Source organism: Solanum dulcamara, chromosome 1, assembly GCF_947179165.1.
Source record: "Solanum dulcamara chromosome 1, daSolDulc1.2, whole genome shotgun sequence".
Classification (NCBI taxonomy): Eukaryota; Viridiplantae; Streptophyta; class Magnoliopsida; order Solanales; family Solanaceae; genus Solanum; species Solanum dulcamara.
This window is the reverse complement of record NC_077237.1, coordinates 16,957,973-16,977,369: the sequence shown is the minus strand read 5'-3', so window position 1 is coordinate 16,977,369 and position 19,397 is coordinate 16,957,973. Positions and strand designations below refer to the sequence as shown.

General features: G+C 37.3%; 1 protein-coding gene across 2 annotated transcripts; it reads right to left on the bottom strand.

Moving 5' to 3' along the window:
• Window positions 1–262: 262 nt before the first annotated feature.
• Window positions 263–15,805, bottom strand: LOC129902781 (cyclin-dependent kinase C-1-like). 2 transcript variants are annotated; one of them, XM_055978194.1, is made up of 12 exons: window positions 15,525–15,803; window positions 12,192–12,273; window positions 11,969–12,059; window positions 11,844–11,873; window positions 11,635–11,750; window positions 11,467–11,539; window positions 11,246–11,366; window positions 11,026–11,143; window positions 7,827–7,966; window positions 7,680–7,737; window positions 1,269–1,339; window positions 263–1,036 (listed from the first exon to the last, which is right to left on the bottom strand). In XM_055978194.1, exons 1-12 carry the CDS (start codon window positions 15,632–15,634, stop codon window positions 508–510), a joined length of 1,539 nt encoding a protein of 512 aa, XP_055834169.1. In that variant the 5' UTR covers window positions 15,635–15,803; the 3' UTR covers window positions 263–507. The 2 variants fall into 2 exon arrangements, with proteins under 2 accessions (XP_055834169.1, XP_055834159.1); XM_055978184.1 differs by having other exon boundaries at window positions 11,635–11,873; window positions 15,525–15,805.
• Between the last annotated feature and the right edge of the window lie 3,592 nt (window positions 15,806–19,397).

The following is a 19,397-nucleotide window of genomic DNA, read 5'->3' as shown; positions in this document are numbered from 1 at the left end:
AGATATTTAAGTTCCCATTATGATGACTTGAAATAAACTTTTACAAACCTCACAATGCTACATTTACTTTGCATGCCTAGTCAAGAATATTCTCTATGCGCCTTTACCAGAAGGCCAAACGTAGAAGCACTGGTTGAAATATGAAGTCATTCCTAATATTTCCTTGAAATGAGTTTAATCAGTTAACTGCACCATTATAGTGCCAACTATCACGACTACATGCATATCACAGGCAATAAACTCAATTCAGAATATCGAAAAATTCTAGTTTAAAACAATAAATTGCTATTTAAAAGAATCAGGCAGCAGAACTTTTCACAAAAATTTGTACACCTAAGCCAAAAAAGATCTACTACACCATTTCCTTCACAAAAAACATGCCTTCACATGTACGTTAAAGCTCTCTAAGATATGTAAAAGATGTTGCATAAGCCCCCGATTTCTAACAATTGATATTTTCTTTGATGCTGTCTAGCCAGATTTTCTACATTGCATACACAGGTCAGGCTATTGCTGCCAACCATATTGCTGGTTACGGTTTCCACTCATCTGGTTAGAACCTCTCCCTGCACCAGAACCTCCATATTGACCACTTTGGGAGTAATTAGGAGGAACACCATATCCACCACTCGGTGCCCGGGGACCATTGGGAGCCAACCCACTGCCAGGATAAGGCGGGGCTCGTCCCTGAGGTGGATATGCCCCACTACTATAACCTCCGCCCTGTGCCCCACGATCTTGATAATACCCCCCACCAGGGTTTCCGCCTGGAGGATACCGATTTGATCCTCCAGAACCACGAGGCTTTCCAAACTGATGATGACCAGCCCCAGCAGATATTGCAGGCTGGGAATTGCTCATTTGATGATTAGATCCACCCCAGTGCTGAGAATGACCAGGCTGTTGGATAGGAGGGAGGCGTGAATGTTGCTGTGGGTGCGGCAGCTTGTGTCTTTTGGCCATTTCTTCATTCTGTCTCTGTTGTTGCCTCTTTTTCTTAGTCTGGAACTCGTGTGATGATTCGTACTTAGGTAGGCTGTTAAATACAGTGCGGAAACAGGTTGTTAGGTTAAAAGATATATATGCATACATATCATATTATATCTCAGGATATGCTTTCATTGATGCTTATAAATCTATAAAAATCCAAATTAGTTGGAACAGGTGGTTGGCTGTAAGCACATTGGCCAAGAAGTTCCAGATCCATCGCAGGGAATACAATATGCACAAACAGCACTGAGAAATGTTGATGTAAATAAGGTGCACACCTTCTAGGATCACAAGGTAAGGGGTCGGTCCAGAAATATTCACCATCTAGAGCATCCTTTGCACATATTCTCTGCAAAAAAAGGTGTCAATTAAAACCAGAATTAGTAAACGAGCAGAAACATGCTTTACAAGTTACAACCAAGCTTATGCAGTCAAACAGCTTATTATAAAATTTAATGTCGAGTTCAGATGCCTTTGTAAGAAAGGAGATGTCCACATTGGGGTTAAACGAGATCATAAAAATGTCAAAAATATGTAGTCCTTTTGAAGTAATATAGATAAATAAAACCGGTACATCTCCAATTTGTTTGCTTTCAATAAATCATGCTGGCTTGCTCAAGAAAAGCATTATCTAGATCCATTATAAATATAAAGGTAAAACAAGTAAAAGATACATAACAGTCAGAAGGGAAATGCACAAAAAATAGATGAAAGTTTTCCAGTTTACATCAACAGAATCTTTATTACCTACCCTTGATCCAAACTAGAGTAAATGTAACCTAACAGATGATATTCTCGATCGATTTGATCGTTTGCACATAAAGAGACTGAGTTGACGAAGTGGTTGCTCTTAACCCCCACCTGAAGTATCAGACCAATGATCACCCATGACTTCTGTGGCACACTAGTGCCACGAAGGCCTTTGGTGGTCTTATTGGCGCATACACGCTACGGGGTCTTCAACCTAAACTTTTTTCTTACTATAGCATAGGCCTTCATCGGGTTTTCGTCCTTTCTCGCCTATAGACAGCAGCTTGGCTTCGCTATCACTCAACCTAAATCCAAAATAGTTGGTGCCCCTACGAATCTTTTGATCCCGTTTTGTTCTATTCTAAGTATGCATTGGTCATGAGGGAGATGTAGGTTTTCTAGATACCTTCCCTCCATGTCATCTCATCCTTTTTTATCATATCTTAATCGTCACATTGGCGCATCTATGGATACAAGTTTGTGTACGACATGGCCAAACCATATCAAGCAACCTTTCTTTTTATCTTAATGTGACACACTAGGAGTGATCCGTGGTCGACAAGATGAGAGAAGCAAGACTGAGATGGTTTGGGCATGTGCAGAGGAGGGGTGTCGACGCCCCAGTTAGGAGGTGCAAGCGGTTGGATTTGGGGGCTATGCGGAGGGGTAGGGGTAGACCGAAAAAGTACTGAAGAGAGGTGATTAGACAAGATATGGATGGCGGTACTCCATATCACCGAGGATATGACCTTAGATAGAAAAGAGTGGAGGTCGCGGATTAGGGTAGAAGGCTAGTAGGGATAGAATGGTGTCTTACCGTGTGTCGATTTAGGGTGGTCATAGATCTAGGCGGGCCTTTATAGTTGTTTTGCTATTGCCTTTGATTATTGCAGTACTTTGCTATAGTTATTGTTCTTGTCTTGTAAATTTTGCATTGCATTTTATTTTTATTTTTATTTCTGTTTTTACTTTTTATTTATTTATTTATTAATTTTATTTCTATTTTCTTTATGCTATATATATTGTTTTCTTCTCTCGTACTTGGAACTGTGACTTTCGAGCCGAAGGTCTTTTGAAAACAGTCTCTTTATCTCCATGAGGTAGAGGTAAGGTCTGCGTACATCCTACCCTCCCAGACCCCACTTGTGGGATTCCACTGGGTATGTTGTTGTTGTGTGCCACATGCACCACCTGTTGAATAGGACACATCCATTTTAACATCTGCATTTTTACGACATTTATCTAGTGGATTACGTGTTGGAATCCCAATATTCACAAAAATATAACGTCACTAGTCTCACACCCATCGTAAAGAACTACTCTTTCACTGCAGCTATCTTCCTAGCACACAAAACATCTTGTAACATTGTTCCATTTCAACCATCGTAGACAAGGTAATGCACATTTCTATAGAAGCTCCCAATGCATATGATCGATATTTCCACTAGCTAAGCTATATCACACTTGAATTTGTGTCATTTGAGAAACAGTAAACCATCTATGATCTCTTTCTATAAGCTTATTTGGAAAGATAATTGTATTCTGCTCATTTACAAATTCCCCATTGAGAAAACAAAATACAACTAAACTTGAGACGTTGGACTGAATTAGCTTTGTCTTCAAAACATCAATTGTTCTTTTCCTTCCAAACAATCTACCATATGCATGCCGGGGATGATATTACACCATAGTGACTTCTTTCTCCTCTTTTTGCCTGTAACAATCTGTGGTAGTTCTCGGCTATGTTGCTTGGAATCTCCAATATTGTTGTGCACCTGTGCCAGATTTCTCCAAAATGCATTACTTTTGGAGCATCCAACATGCACCCGTCAACATTTTAGAAGAGTCCCAGCAACATAGGTTCGCGGTATTCCCCATTCTAGGCCTACTATGTTTTGGTATGTGTCATGGCTCTGTTGTTACTCTGCAATGAATGAAAAGATGGTTAATACTTTCTGCTTCCCACAGAAGTGACACCTACTGCACAAGAAATGTCCCTTTTTTGGAAGGTTGTCAAGTCTCAAACATGCATTTCGGGTCCATTAACCAAGATATGCGAGGCACTTCGAATGAGACTGTTGAATCCAGAAAGCCTCAGTTTCATAGTTTAACCTCAATAACTACTTCGAGAGTAAGCCCCTATCGTGCTGCCTCAGGTTTTCATTTCCAGTCCTCATACTTCCTAGCAGTGACTTTAGTCCATTCAACTAAGTGAAAGTTCCTTTTGAACTGATCCAATCTTTTCTCATCGTATAATTTTCTTCTACACAAAAGCACAAGTTCTCAAATTCTCGGCCACTATTTATCTTCTGGCTTCCAATCTGTCAATAATAGTTGTCTTTGCCATTTTCCCCCATTCCTCTGCTTAACTTTCAAATAGTAATCACCTTTCTTTAATCTATAAAGGAATAGTGTTTCTCTCTTTTCTCCTGCATGAAAATCTAATGAGCTCGTCCCAAAGGCCCCAAGTTGTTTTGAGTAGGTAGGTAGTGATTATATTAAAATAAAAAGCCTAGTACTAAGATGTGCTAGGACATTACAAAGTTAGGAAACCTCCTATAAAAAAAAGGAGTTCCATCTGTACAAAAGTTCTATTTCTGTAGTAAATATATGAACTGTAACATGCTATCATCATCCTTTACATCATGTATGTATCAAAAAACATAAACATCTACGCTTTAGTTTCTGCACAAGATCTTCCCTTTCAAAACATCTGTAATTCCTTTCATACCCACAAGACTCAATGTATACAAGATGGCACGATTTTCCATAAATTAATTCAATGGTTTTCTGATGAAGACAACCATAGCCAGTCAATAAATCCTTCACCGTGTATTGCATTACAAAAGACATTGAACAGATCAAAAACAGGTTCAAAATATGTCTAGCAACAGTGCAATGCAATAAAGTATGATGCAGTTCTCCTCCCCGCTACACATAACATTTGCTACAAATCAACATCCCCCATCCCTGTAGATTGCATCGGCTGAAGCACACATCATCTGAAACCAAACATGTAAAGCAGGCAACCTTATAAGAGAGGTCTTAGATTTCCATTTCTTCCATGGCCAACTGAAAAGGCTGCCTAACTCTTTATTTAATCTCCTTGTGAAAATCTTCATCCAAAAAAATCATCTCCTTATAACATGAACCTAAAAAGAATAGTTCACTTGTTGCCTCTTCCATATGGTACAATCAGCTTCTTCTGCATTTAGAGCCACATGCTCCAAGTCTTTTGGCAATAGCATCATTCATGGTACTTCCCAATCAAAGTAGAGTCTTCTAGAGTTTATGCACCAGCTGCCACAATTCCAACAATATGACACTTCCTACATTGGTGGTGAAATTATAATGGTCTTCATATAAAATCGTAAGTGGTGTATGTCCTTTCCAAACAGAACCTTGTATTCCTGCCATGAGTAACCTTAATCTTTATACTGGTTCTAAAAGTTGGTGCCTGGTCACAAGCTGCACATGTGCTTCCATACAAGCCATGAGGTGTCCGAACTATACCTATATACCAGAGACTTTGTTCTCCATATTCAGAGCGGTCGTAGGTCTAAGCGTGCCTTTTTAGTTGTGTTGTTACTGCCTTTGATTATCACATTAATCACATTGCTTTGCTATCATTATTGTTCTTGTTATTGCTCTTGTTCTTTAAAATTTGCATCGTTTTTCGTTTTTTTGTGTCATTATGCTATATTTATTGTTTTTATCTTTTACTTGGGACTGTGACTTTTGAGCCAGGGTCTTTCGGAAACAGCCTCTCTATCTCCATGAGGTAGTGGTAAGGTCTGCGTACATCTTACCCTCCCCAGACCGCACTTGTGGGATTTCACTGGGTATGTTGTTGTTGTTGTTGTTTGTTCTCCATATTTAGCAACAATTACACTTTTGCATAAAATCTCCATAGCCATTTCAATAGTAGACTACTATAATGTGCTTTCAAGGTTCTCATTCCAAGTCCTCCCTTTCTTTTATCTGGCATCACCACCTCCCACTTCACCAATGGAAAAGTTCTCTTTTTTGTTTACATCCCACAGAGTTCCTCCTAACCTTATCCAATTTTTTCTTCATACTGGCTGGGTACTGATTGGGAGGTGGAAAGGGTTGCAGAGTTACTAGGGAAGATAGGTGGAATGAGTGTGGACACAAATGCCATCTACAAGATGCTATGGAAGCATAAAAAGATGGACTTTACTCAGTTAGTAGAGCCTACAGAAGAGGTCTCCAACTGTTAGCTGGGGATCCAAAACGTCAATTGAACTATTTGTGGAAGGGGTACATTCCTACAAAAGTGAAATGTTTCACCTGGCTAGTGATAAAGAGGGCTTGTTTAACTCAAGAAGTAGTAAAGAAGAAGGGCAACAACTAGTTCATAGATGCTTTTTGTGCAACGACAGGAGAAACTAACAACCACCTATTCTTGCATTGTAACTTCACCAAGCAAATCTGGAATTTATTCCTTAGCATCTCGAGTCTGAACTGGACAATGCCAGAACATACATCAAAGTTGTTAAAGAACTGGGTTGGGAGAGGAGGCAGCAAGAGTCAGAGGAGATGGAAAAGGCTAATACCATCATGAATATGGTGGTCACTTTGGAAGGAAAGGAATGGTAGATGTTTTGAAGATAGATCCAATTCCATACACAAGGTTAAATGGAATTGTTTAGTATCTTTACTCTTTTGGTGTAAACAGTTGTGTATAGTAGATACAGATCAAATTGTAGATTTGATAGGAAGGTTGTAATTGACACTTTTTGGCAGTGGCCAGCATGCCCTTAATGCAGAAGAATACAATTTGACCAGTTTAAAAAAAAATAAAAAATGAAAGAGAGTGAGTACACTGTTAATGAGTATGATCCTAGCCCGAGAGAAATGTACAGCCTTTTCAGGTTGCAAATCTCTTTTCAGTTTTCACAACTCTTCTCAATCTTCTCCAACACCTTTTTTGCCTTGTAGCTGGTACCTAAAGAGGCATGCCCAGGTAATTGGAGGGAAGCTCTTAATTGACAGCCCAAAGTATCACCCAACCTTTGTAAATGATGCACTTCATTAACCCGCATGCCCTAATTAGGAAAGGGTATGCCAACACTATTAATTGCACAGCTTAAAACACCAACTCACCATTCATTCATTTCAATTCAATCTTATAGATGATCAACCTGCCCATTTCATTCTACAAATTTTTTTACTCTTATAGGTCTTAGCGTATATCAAATTAGAAACAGAATAGTAGCAAATGCTTACTCCCTCCGTCCCAGTCTTTGTGGCACCCTTTAACTTGGCACAAACTTTAAGACAAAAAGGAGAACCTCTGAAATTTGTGGTCTAAAACACGACCTTTAGACATTCATGTGGCTATAAATCATTTCATTAAGGGTTAAGAGAGAAATTTGAAAGTTAAGTTGTTTCTAATAATAGAAAGGTTGCATTCTTCTTGGGACAGACTAAAAAGGAAAGGGAACCCCATAAATTTGGACGCTCATACATTTTGTCCGGTCAAAATGCATCACATCATAAAAGTGGGAATAAGAACTTTGGTTAAAGGCGCTGTTTCACTATTATGTTCTACTATAATCGTTACGGGAACTAACAAACATACAACCAACGTCCCTCTAAAAATTCTGATAACACCAGACAAAAGCAAATCAATTGAGCATACAAATTACAACAGTTATAAACAATATACATACTCAGAATAGTCACACACTAGTGAACCAAGTGTTTGGACTGAACGGAACTCCTAAGAAGAGTACATATTGCCTTCATAAATAAGTTCAGATGCCAGTAAAACCTATATTCTTGAGGCAAAAGAGAGTTTGATCCTTATCGGTTGTTTTGTACTCAAACGTCTTCTGGTTATGGAACAAAGGTTTGAACAAAGGAAACCTTTGCACTTCGCGATTTAGTTACTAAAACCACATTAAGGGGAATACCTGAGATGGATCAAGATTCAGCATTTTGTCTAATAAATCCAAAGCATGGCGATCAAAACTGCACAATGAATGAAAATCAAGTAAGTTAGCCATTGTACAAAACAAGTAGTTCAAACTACTCATCATTTCAAACGGTGAACCCTTAACTGCCTAAAGACCTCTCTAACTCGTCTTTTCATTGGCCTTGCTGGCTTGAACTTGCTGTACCAAGGAATCTTTGATACACCAGGCCAGTTAATCTCATCAGGGGTTCCACAAAGCTCAAATATTTTGTTTAATTGTTCAGGCTGCAATCAGAAAAGATTAAGAGAGATAAAGCCAACTGAAATCATAAAATTGGACTAAAAATAGAGCATAAAGATGAAGCAAAAGCAAGAACACAGAAAAAAAAATAGTAAGAGAGCACACATCAAAAGAAACACACTAAGAGCATGTTTGGCCAAGTGGCCAAAAGCTGCTTATTTTGAGAAGCACTTTCGTCACAATAAAGTACTAGCGGGAGAAAAGAAACATGTTTGGCCAATTCATTAGAGAAGTTTTTTCTTCAGTATTTGATAAGCAGATTGTGTTTGACCAATCTTTTCAAAAAGTGCTTTAAGTGTCAAAATATTTTTTTTAAAAAAAGGACAAGTATCAAGACACATTTTACTATTAGGATTATTTAAAGAGATAAATTTAAGTATCCCAGTTGGGATGGGGTTGCATCAAGGATCAGCTCTAAGTCCATTTTTATTTGCCTTGGTAATGGATGCATTGACGCGACAAATTCAAGGTGAGGTGCCATGGTGTATGCTTTTCGCGGATGACATAGTCCTGATTGATGAGACTCGTAGTGGAGTTAATGCTAAGCTGGAGGATTGGAGACATACCTTGGAGTCTAAAGGGTTTAAGCTGAGTATGACCAAGACAGAGTACTTACAGTGCAAGTTTAGTGAGACACCTCAGGAGGTTGGCGTGGAAGTTAAGCTTGGTGCCCAAGCCATTCAAAAGAGAAGTAGTTTTAAGTATCTTGGGTCTATCATGCAAGGGAGCGGGGAGATTGACGATGATGTCACACATCGTATTGGGGCAGCGTGGATGAAATGGAGGCTCGCTTCCGGAGTGTTATGCGACAAGAAGGTGCCACCACAACTTAAGGGCAAGTTCTACAAAGTGGTGGTTAGACCGGCTATGTTGTATGGGGCAGAGTGTTGGCCAGTTAAGATCTCTCACATTCAAAAGATGAAAGTTGCCGAGATGAGAATGTTGAGATGGATGTGTGGTCACACTAGGAGCGACATGATTAGAAATGAGGCTATTCGGGACAAGGTAGGAGTGGCCTCGGTGGAAGACAAGATGCGGGAAATGCGACTGAGATGGTTTGGGCATGTGAAGAGGAGAGACATAGATGACCCAGTGAGGAGGTGTGAGAGGTTGGCCATGGATGGTTACAGAAGAGGTAGGGGTAGGCCGAAGAAGTATTGGGGAGAGGTGATTAGACAGGACATGGCTCAGTTACAGCTTACCGAGGACATGACCTTAGATAGGAGGTTGTGGAGGACCCACATTAGGGTAGAAGGCTAGTACATAGTCTCGTTATTCTTCCCTATTCATAGGCGCACTAGCACATTACAATTCTTTGTACTCTCATTTCTGCTATTTCTGTTACTATTTATTGCTTTCAGTACTTTTGATTACTCTATTTTATCTGTGATGCCTTCGTTATTTATTTTCCTATAGCGCTTTGAATTTCTTAACCTTATCTGACCCCTTTTATGCCTTTTTTGAGCCGAGGGTCTCTCGGAAACAGCCGTCCTACCTTGGTAGGAGTAAGGTCTGCGTACACTCTACCCTCCCCAGACCCCACGTTGTGGGATTTCACTGGGTGGTGGTTGTTGTTGTTGTTGTTGTTGTTCTGAAAGCTGTTAAAGTTATGTGAAAAATAATATAAACCATATTTTTCCAGCCATGGCTCTGTTATTCCAAAGAAGACAAGAACAGATGGTAGAAAATGGGAGATGTCTGGAAACTCGAGATCGTAAATGTATCGTAGATCGGACTTTGCTTTTCCAGGCTCAAGGCTAGAGAAGGGCTATTCCATATCAGCAGCATAGAACCGGATATGGACAGTTCCAATAAGATTTCATTCTTGAACAAAAATCCACGTCCGTTGCAGTATCTAAGACTTAAAAGACCGAAGTCTTCTTCGTATGCCCCGGAAGATAGATTGTTACGAGCTATACTACTAACTTAACCGCAATACTTATCCAAAGACAGGACAAGTTGTCTTTTTGTTCGAATCCGGCGAACTCCACGAAGTGAAAATCCCCAAAAGATCCACGACTTTAAGATCCGCATGCAAGGGAAGATCCGCACTTCGAATTGTTGATTAATCGTCAGAGATGGCTTAGAACCAATACGCTAAGGGTATGGGTCATAATTATTATGGCGAGCCCGCATGGCCCAATGATCTAATTAATGATAGCTCATTTTCGTAATGTATTTATAGTTGATGGACTATTCCAAAGGGGAAGAGGAGATAAAAAGAGAGGGCAAAAAATGGAAAAGTGAAAGACATGGTGTAAACCAAAAAATCAAAGAGTATATATTTAATTGAAAGATAGATTTGTTAAAACTAATAGGAGATAGTTTGGTAAACATAAATTTATGGCAGGATATTTTTATCTTGAAATAACTTCCTATTTTTGTTTCTTGGAAAAAGAAAAACATCTATTTTGTTGGCCATACACCTCAAATCTCAAAAAACATTTACCTTTTCTAATATTTAAAAAAGAGTAAAAAAGTGCCCAACAGATTGCCAAAATAACTTCAAAGATTTCAAGTTCATTAACTATTCAAATTTTAAACTTCAATATGATCTTTTATCTATCAACAAACTTTACAATTGTCAATTTAATTTTTCCTTCTGCCACCGCTAATATCATACATAAGTCAAATTAATATATTAAGCTTAGTTTCTAATCCATTATCATCATATAGAAAGAATGGAGGAACTTGTAAAATTTTGCTTGTCATCATATAATGGAGACTATTAGTCACGAACAGAGCTAACAAGATCAAATAAAAGAAACTAAGAAAATCTCTCCTCTTCAGATTTTATTCAATTGTTAGATTAGGTTAGAATAAGTTGTTTTCTAATCCAAAAGCTTCATTGTTATCAGCATATTAGCCAGAGAAATGGTATCGCAAACTATCACATAAGTATAAGATACTATCAAGAAATAGAGGCAATATAGATCATTAGCAGAGATTCCTTAGAACACTAGTAGCAAGGATACTTGTAAAGCGAAGCTACTGACACCTACAACACCTAGAGAAGTAGGAAAAAAGTTTAAGAGGATATTACCTCATTTTTCCCAGGTAAGATTGGCTTTCCGAATAAAAGTTCAGCAAATATACAACCAACGGACCACATGTCAACAGCGGGACCATACTTTGTGGCTCCAAGCAACAATTCCGGAGGTCTGTCCAAGATTATCGTATATTTAGTCTAGAAAGAGCAGAAAAACCTCAGAGTGATACAAGCAAAGTAATAAGAAGAATGCTTTAACAGGCTTTAGATATACCTGTACCACAGAGTAATAACACGATTTGTCAGATTAGCATTATGATCACCAGAAAATGAGCGGGCTAAACCAAAATCAGCAAGCTTCAGATTTCCTTCATTATCTATCAGAAGATTAGAGCCTGCTAACATAAAAATGAAAGAAAACAAATGTGTCACGATCTTCCAGGAACACTTGCAAATATCAACATGTTACATACAGAGAAATAAGTAAAAAGTAACCTTTGATATCTCTGTGAAGAACTTGATTAACATGGCAGTAATGAAGACCAGTAAGCAGTTGCTTCATGTAGCACTGGAAAAGGAGTGTCATCAATAAATGAGCAACGAATAGATAGTCATCACAATAAGAAAAGACATAATCTTTTCTGCTAGTTAGGCTTACGATACTTTAATCTGCGGAATTGTGAATCTCAACCCTGGTCGATCAGCAAGGCCAGTCAAGTCATGATCCATGTATTCAAAAACCATGTAGATGTTTCCCTTGTACTTGTTATTATCTGATCCTGTAAGGAAATCGAAATTCATGGATGTTAATTTCTGCAAACATTGGGAAAGGAACTTCACTACCAATAAGAAAATTTTCTTAGCTGGAATACCTAGCTTCTCTGGCTCATCCCCTTCAGGACCTAGATGAGAAATTCATGTCAGGACTGACAATAAAAGTTCAAACTTACGCAAAGTTCCAAAAATTATAGCATTTAAGAATTAAGAAACAAAGTACCTTGAGAGGTTACTATCTCCAACAGCTTAATGACATTTTCATGCTGCAATTTCTTTAGAATTTTAATCTCACGGATAGCTGTTATAGGGAACTGCAGAAATAAGTATAAAGCACCAGGTTATCAATTTTAGGCCAGCAATGCAATAGTCAAAATAAGCTCCAATATTTAAATGGTATAAATACAAATCTAAAATAGCATGATGATTGGGGAGAAGAACAGTACCCCCTCCTTCTCATTGTCCATACGTATCTTTTTCAAAGCAACAATCTCCCCAGTTTGTTTATCTCTGGCCATGTAAACTTGCCTGGAAAAGAGCAACAGTGCCAATCATGCTAAGCATACAAACCATGAAGCAATACCTTTGAAATATCAACAAACGCAAAGTTGGCTGAGTCATCTCTAAATTGAATCAATGGCATCTACAGTCATCAATTACAATAGTTGCAATGTGAATCCAAGTGATAGTGCCAATTGCATCCTTATTGCATGACTTTGGCCCATTCTTAATCAGTCAGTTATATTTTTATCAACAAAAAGTGGCCAAGCAAACAAGCTAGTGCTGGATATTACAAATTGAGAAGCTCCCCTATACAAAAACTAAAAGAAGTTGCTCACCAATACAAAAAGTACTGCTGTGAGTCGATAAAATCTATCATGCAATTTTCATCATATACATTCTGTAGATTGCAAGAAGATGCTAGAAAGTCTAAACATCTGTATTTTATTATCTGAGTTGAGTGAGTTCTGCCCTCAGAATACCTAAAATTCCTCCCTATCCATCTTACCAAACAGACACATACCCGGATACTACTCTACATAATAAGAGATCTATGAAGCCTTCCCCCAACCATCCAATAATTGTCTGATCGACTGTCACACTATCCAATGCTGCCCAAAAATGTTGATGAACAGGTCCCACGACTGTCTTGAAGGATCTGGGCCAGGAAAAATCAACTTAACACTTGTAAAGTTTACCAGAATATCAACATCTATGGTTGGTATGCAAGGATTGACTCTTGGATTATTCCAGGGAAAGCCTTCAACTGGGGGTTTCATCCAAAAAAAAAAAGGAAACCTCCAACGAGTGTTTTGGGAGGGGAGAGGTGACAAAAAGCGACGAGGTCCCCTTCACTAAGGCGAGGAGTGAACAACAACAACAAACCCCAGTGTAATCCCACAAGTGGGTTTGGGGAGGATAAGATGAGGTGAGTAATGATATGCTTTTTCTTCAAAACAAAACTAGTGCAAGTTCTTCGGACAAAAACAATTATTTTTTCATTGTTACAAAGTCAACATTAATTTCCCAAAACCAAATTCAAACAAGAAAAAGTCAAAAACAAAACAAAACTAGAACATTTCTAAACCAAATGCCACCAGTTAAAGAGGGCTGTGTAGATAATTGAATATGGGAGCAAGGTCCCCCCACCCACCCGAATTTCAATTCGGAAGCAAATAATTGAACCCTCAGCATTGTCATAAATGGCACAAGCGAGTTTGAATGGGTATAATTGAAAGTTTTCTCAAAACAAATGGGGATAATTGAAAGTTAGGGGCCATATCACAACTTCACTCAAACACTGGGATCATAGAAATGATCTACTCACACTACACCAGTAATGATAAATAGAAATAAGTATTCCAATTACGTAACTCACTTCCCTTTTTTGTTTGTCCCAAAAAGAATGACACCTTTCCTTTTTGGAAAATACATCCCATGTTACCCTTAATGAAGACATAACTTGTTAAGACACTTACCACCACTCATTTAAAGTGTAACATTGGAACTCTCACCACTACATATTTAAAAGAGTATTTCGGTATTTCGCATATATTTGACCTACATGTCACAAAGCACCTAAACATAAAACGGCCGGAGTGAGTAATAACTGACAATATCCTCGAAGCTTTTATGTGAAATACCATAACCAATAAAAACAATCAAAAAAAAATGTATCACAACCAATAAAATGGAAACAACCAAGTATAATGGCAAAACATCTAAAGGGCTGACTCCTGCTCAACAAGAATGTGCACTAAAAGTCTCATGCCTACTCTACATTCCAAAGTATACTCGTACATCAGATCCTTCCAGAATTTACCAATGGCCACACGTACACTCTAGAAACTATTTAGCAATGTATCAAAAGTCTATTGCTTCCCACAAGAAATAGATCATTCTTGATACCCGAACCCCAGGAACCAACAACTTGTACTGGAATTACAGGAGGCAATCAACTATCACCAGAATGCAGATCAAAGTTCTTCATGTAAACAGCAGCTAATCTTTCACTAGAGATGGAAACTTTTCTAGCCTCCGAATCTTGAGGCTTCCAAATGCATTTTCAAAATTTATAAAGAGCTTTTGGCTGAAATATCGGAATTCATTTAATCCGATATTAATAGACTATAGTTAAAAACAAACTCCACATGCACCACCTATCCGTTCTCCCAGCATCTCCTTCTTCGATCCAAAAAAACTGGAACTAATTACTAACTCTTTGCATAGTTACATAGGAAATATAATCCTTGTCAATATTACACTGACTGGAATATGAGCACCGGCTTGCCTACAACAACAATATACCCAGTGTTATCCCACAAGTGGGATCTGAGGGTGGGTAGGGTGTACCTAAACCTTACCCCTACCACCTACCGGATTTGCCTATATAGCCAACATCGACAATCGATACAATGGCAGTCTTCTCTTCATATCTTATTATTACATGCAAATTACCAATATTCATCTTCTTATATTTGACTCAATTGTTCAACAACAACAACAATAGCATATTTAGTGTAATCCCACAGGTGGGGTCAGGGGAGGGTAAAGTGTGCACACACCTTATCCCTACCTCGTAAAAATAGAGATTGTTTTCGATAGACCCCTGACACAAGTAAAGCATCTCAAAGCAGTTTAACTTGACTCAATTGTGCGAGCGAGAGAAATTCCAAATTAAACAGATCCTTGCTCAAAACCCAAAATCATGCCAATGTAAGAACTGAATCAACTAAATTGCCTGGTCAGAATGATACACAACATGTCAAAAGAACAAAACACAATCCTAACTAATATTTTTTAAGTCAAAAATATAAAGGGCTACCCAAGAAGTATCTTCTGGTTATGCCCTTTTCTCAAAATGGCCTCACAGTATCAGTTTCAAAAGAAAAAAAGCTTCACATGGCCTATCTCGAAACTCAATAACAACCTATCATCAGATCATGAAGTAATGGCATTACAGCAAACTAAGACAAAACTACAATAAAATACGCCCCCCCCCCCTCCGGGTCATATGCGCAAGTTCTCGTTTACCCAGAAAGAGTACAACAGCAAAATACAAAAAGTAACATCAATAACACAAATGTACCAAAAACTGCTATTTTCTTGATTCAATGAGGCAAAAAAAAAAAAAAGCAACCCATTAACCTTCAAGTTATAAAACTAAGCGAACCCATCCTTGTCGATTATTAAAAAAAAATGAGAAATAAAGCAGTAACTATCCAAATAATAGGTAAAATAGAGGAATTTAAATTTCTTGGGGAGGAAAAACGGCTGACCCATAAGTTCCTTCTCCGATTTGTTCAAGCTTTTCGAAACAGTCGATACTTCGAGAACCCCATAATGGCGATTCATCAAAATTCAGCTGACCAAAAGCAGCCACCGCCATGTTCGTACCTACCTCTCTTCTCCTCTGTGTGTGAAGAAGAACGATTGGTGTGGAGGAAAGTTCAATTCAAAATATAGGGGAACGCTGTAATTGTAATGGAGGCGGCTTCGGATTACTTGGTATGGAATTGTGGGTTTTTCCCACTAAACAAATAGAGTTTAACAAGGGCTTTTTGGCATCAATAAGTAAACATAAAATAAGAAGAAAACTTGAAATAATGATCTGATCACGTCAATTCAATAATTACATAAAAATTAGATTTTTGATTGTTATCATGAATTTAGTGATACGATATAATCAAAATTAAGTAATAATTAAAATAAATAATATATTTATATTAACATAATAATATAATATAATGATTAGCAACCATTCAAATGAAGTATTAAAGTAGCCACCTAAAATCATTAATATAATTCTAATTGTAAATTACATAAATATTGAAGTATTAAATAATATTAGTGTAGTACTTGCACGATAGCGAAAAAATATATATTAGAAAAAAAATTGTAAAAAGTTATTTTCTTATTTGTTTAACCATCTTATTTATTTATTACTTGAGTAATTGTTAATTCAAATTATTTGATTCAGGGTCATTGATAAGAAGGCCATAAAATAAAATTTCTCCATCTAAAATTATCGTAAGATATTGTGTTATATGTGATAAGATTCAAATATAAGGAAAGGATCAAAATTATCCTTCAACTTTTATTTATTAGTTGACTTTACCCTTACCGTTAAAATGAAGTTATTGATACCCCTACTATTAATAAAGTTTTTTCTCATACACTTCAATTGGATGGAACATTTCAAATTAAATAAAATTACCCATTTTTTTAAGAAAATAATCCACTATCCTAGTATAACCCAAACTCGACCCTACTAACTTAACCCAAACAAATGCATCCATTTTCCATACCCATTAGACCATTCCTATAACGACCTAGCCATCGTTACTAAAAATATATGTGGTAAAGATATACGAATCTCATTCGTCATAAGATTAGGATCAATTTCTTGGTATGTTAGTGCATTAGTTGTGAATTAAGGTCATGCGATGCCCCTAGCACAAAGTTAAGTTGAAAATGTCTTTCCGATTTAATTTTGGACTTGAGTTTAAACTAGGGTCAACTTCAAATGACCATAACTCTTAGCCTATAATGAATTAGGTGGCCTATACCTATCAGATTAAAGTTCTATGAGTCTTCTTTCCAGGGACACCAAGTTTGCCTTATTTGGAGTTTGGAGTAAAGAGTTTTGCCTATTTTACTGAGCATCGTTTGTGTTGAGCCGCCAGAGCAGGATCCGATGGGCCAGAAGTTAAAAAGGGCATATTTTTATTATCTCATTCCTTCCCTAAGTGCCAAAATAAATGAGGGTTGTTATATTTCGTATTTTTACACATTGGACTATTCGTGAGCTAATGGACATAAATTCAAGGATTTTTAATTTCGAATTTTAAAATGGCACGACTTGCTTGTAAACAAAGTGGAAGACATCCAAAAAAATATATATTTTTAAGTTACGTTTTCGGATGATCGGATTTCGGCAGGCCATAACCCCTTCAGAATTTGGGAATTTGGGAAATCTCTCAAAAGTAAAGGTGTAGATAATTGAAATAGCTTTCCAATCATAGGTCATGGTTCTGGATGTGACATCGGGATAAGGAGATATGGACGTTTTAAGGAATAAAGGTCAAGCTGAATAGTGGATTCGGCCCAACTCGATTTGAAGTCGGATCAAGCCCAATACCCACGCCATTTAAAGAAAATTTTCAGCTTACTCCTTCATTCTTCAGGCCAAAACATCTAGGAATTTCCATAGAGAGAGAGAGGAGAATCTTAGAGAGAAACACCAATTTTGACCAAAATTTGAGCCCCGAATCCCCAAGCTCATGAAGAGAAAAGTGTTGTACGTCGCGTTGCCTTCAATTTGAGCTAAACATCAGCCAAGAAGGAGAGTGTTAATGTAGTTGTTGCATACTTAAGGTAATATTAAAGTCCCTTTTTCATTGTTAACAAGTTTATTTAGAGTTTTAATGGATTAGAACGGAGAAAATAGCGTTATAAACTCGTTTGTTATTTTATTGAGATTTATGGATTAAGGGGCTATTTTAGGTGGATTAAATGAATGGAATTAGCTGAGTTATGATGTATAATAATTATTGATATTATTTTTGATATTGTTGATGAGTTGTTGTCTTTGAATTTGGAAGAATAAAGTGTATGAAAATATTGTATACAAAGCATATATCGGACTGTTTTGTGACAATATTTGAGGCTGTTTTACATATTTTTTGTGGCTGTTTTGCGATGATATTTTGGGAACTATTTCAAAATTGTTATGAACTGTTTTGTGGGCTGGAATATCGAGGGATTGGCTATAGTTGTTGTTGTTGATATACTATGGATATACAGAAATAAAGAAGTGTATACTAGCATTGACATCTGAATATATATTGGGCTATTTTGGAAGTAACTTAAGGATGGATTTAATTCTAATTTGATATGAAATTGTTGGTATTGTTGTTGTTTATATTTTAATTGGTGTTTGGCTAAATTGGAATTTCGAGAATTATTAAGTTTGTAAGGGAAATGCTACTCGAATTTTGTTAAGTTTCATTCGTACTTGGATTAGTTAGTAAGTGATGTGGATATCTAATTGTGGTCAATGTTATCTTAATTTTAGACCCATGAGCTTGAGAAGTAGACGTTGGACATTTAGATAGAGTTCAAGGTATGTAGAGCTACCCTTCTCTCTTTTGGCATGATCCATATGAAACAAACGGACGACGAATGTATAAATTTCAAAGAAGCTCCTATTCTTAAAGACACTAGGATGGCTAATGTTCTTGATTCCCAGAACTTATATCATTATATCTTGATACATGTGTAGGATTCCAGCCGTCATATTTTGGTATAATTCATATTTTGGTATAATTCATATTTGGTATAATTCATAATGACATTCGAAGGGTACTGGAGATGACTATGGTCTTGATTTACAAATGATGATTCATTTTGATTATTCTATTGAGTCTCAGATGATAATCTAATTATATATGGTTGCTCATAATATTCCACTCATGCATACTGTTATTATATTATTCACCGAGTCCTAGACCGGGTATATTATCATGCACAGTTTTACTACATCATTTACCGAGTCCCATGATGGGCCGGGTACTGTATACGTGCACATGACTTTATTCACCGAGTCCCTTACTAGAGGGCCGGGTACATTATATGTATATGATGATATGATAATATGATGATGCGGTTATGGCACCGAGACCCATAATGGGTCAGGTACAGTATATGATAATGATATGCATGATTTGTGTCGTAAGGCACAGGTACAGTGAGTTCTTGATTATCATACTTGTCTCCTGGACTCTCTACTTCAGTTATGATATTTCTTATTGTATTTCATACTATATATACTCAGTACATATCTCGTACTGATCCTCCTTCTTCGGGGGGCTGCGTTTCATGCTCGAAGGTGCAGATACTCGCTTTGGTGATCTGCCATCTTAGAACTTCTATTCAGCTGTCTTAGATGCTCCATTGTCCCAGAGCCAAGACTTTTGGTACAGATCCTTTTTATGTATATATATGTTTATCTAGGGGTACGGTGAGTCCCTGTCCCGTCATATGATACTGTTGATACTCTTAGAGATCTGTAGACATATGTGGGGGTTGTGTGTATATGTGTTCAGTTGTGTCTTTATGACCTATATTTTGGGACATTCTCATTCGTAGTG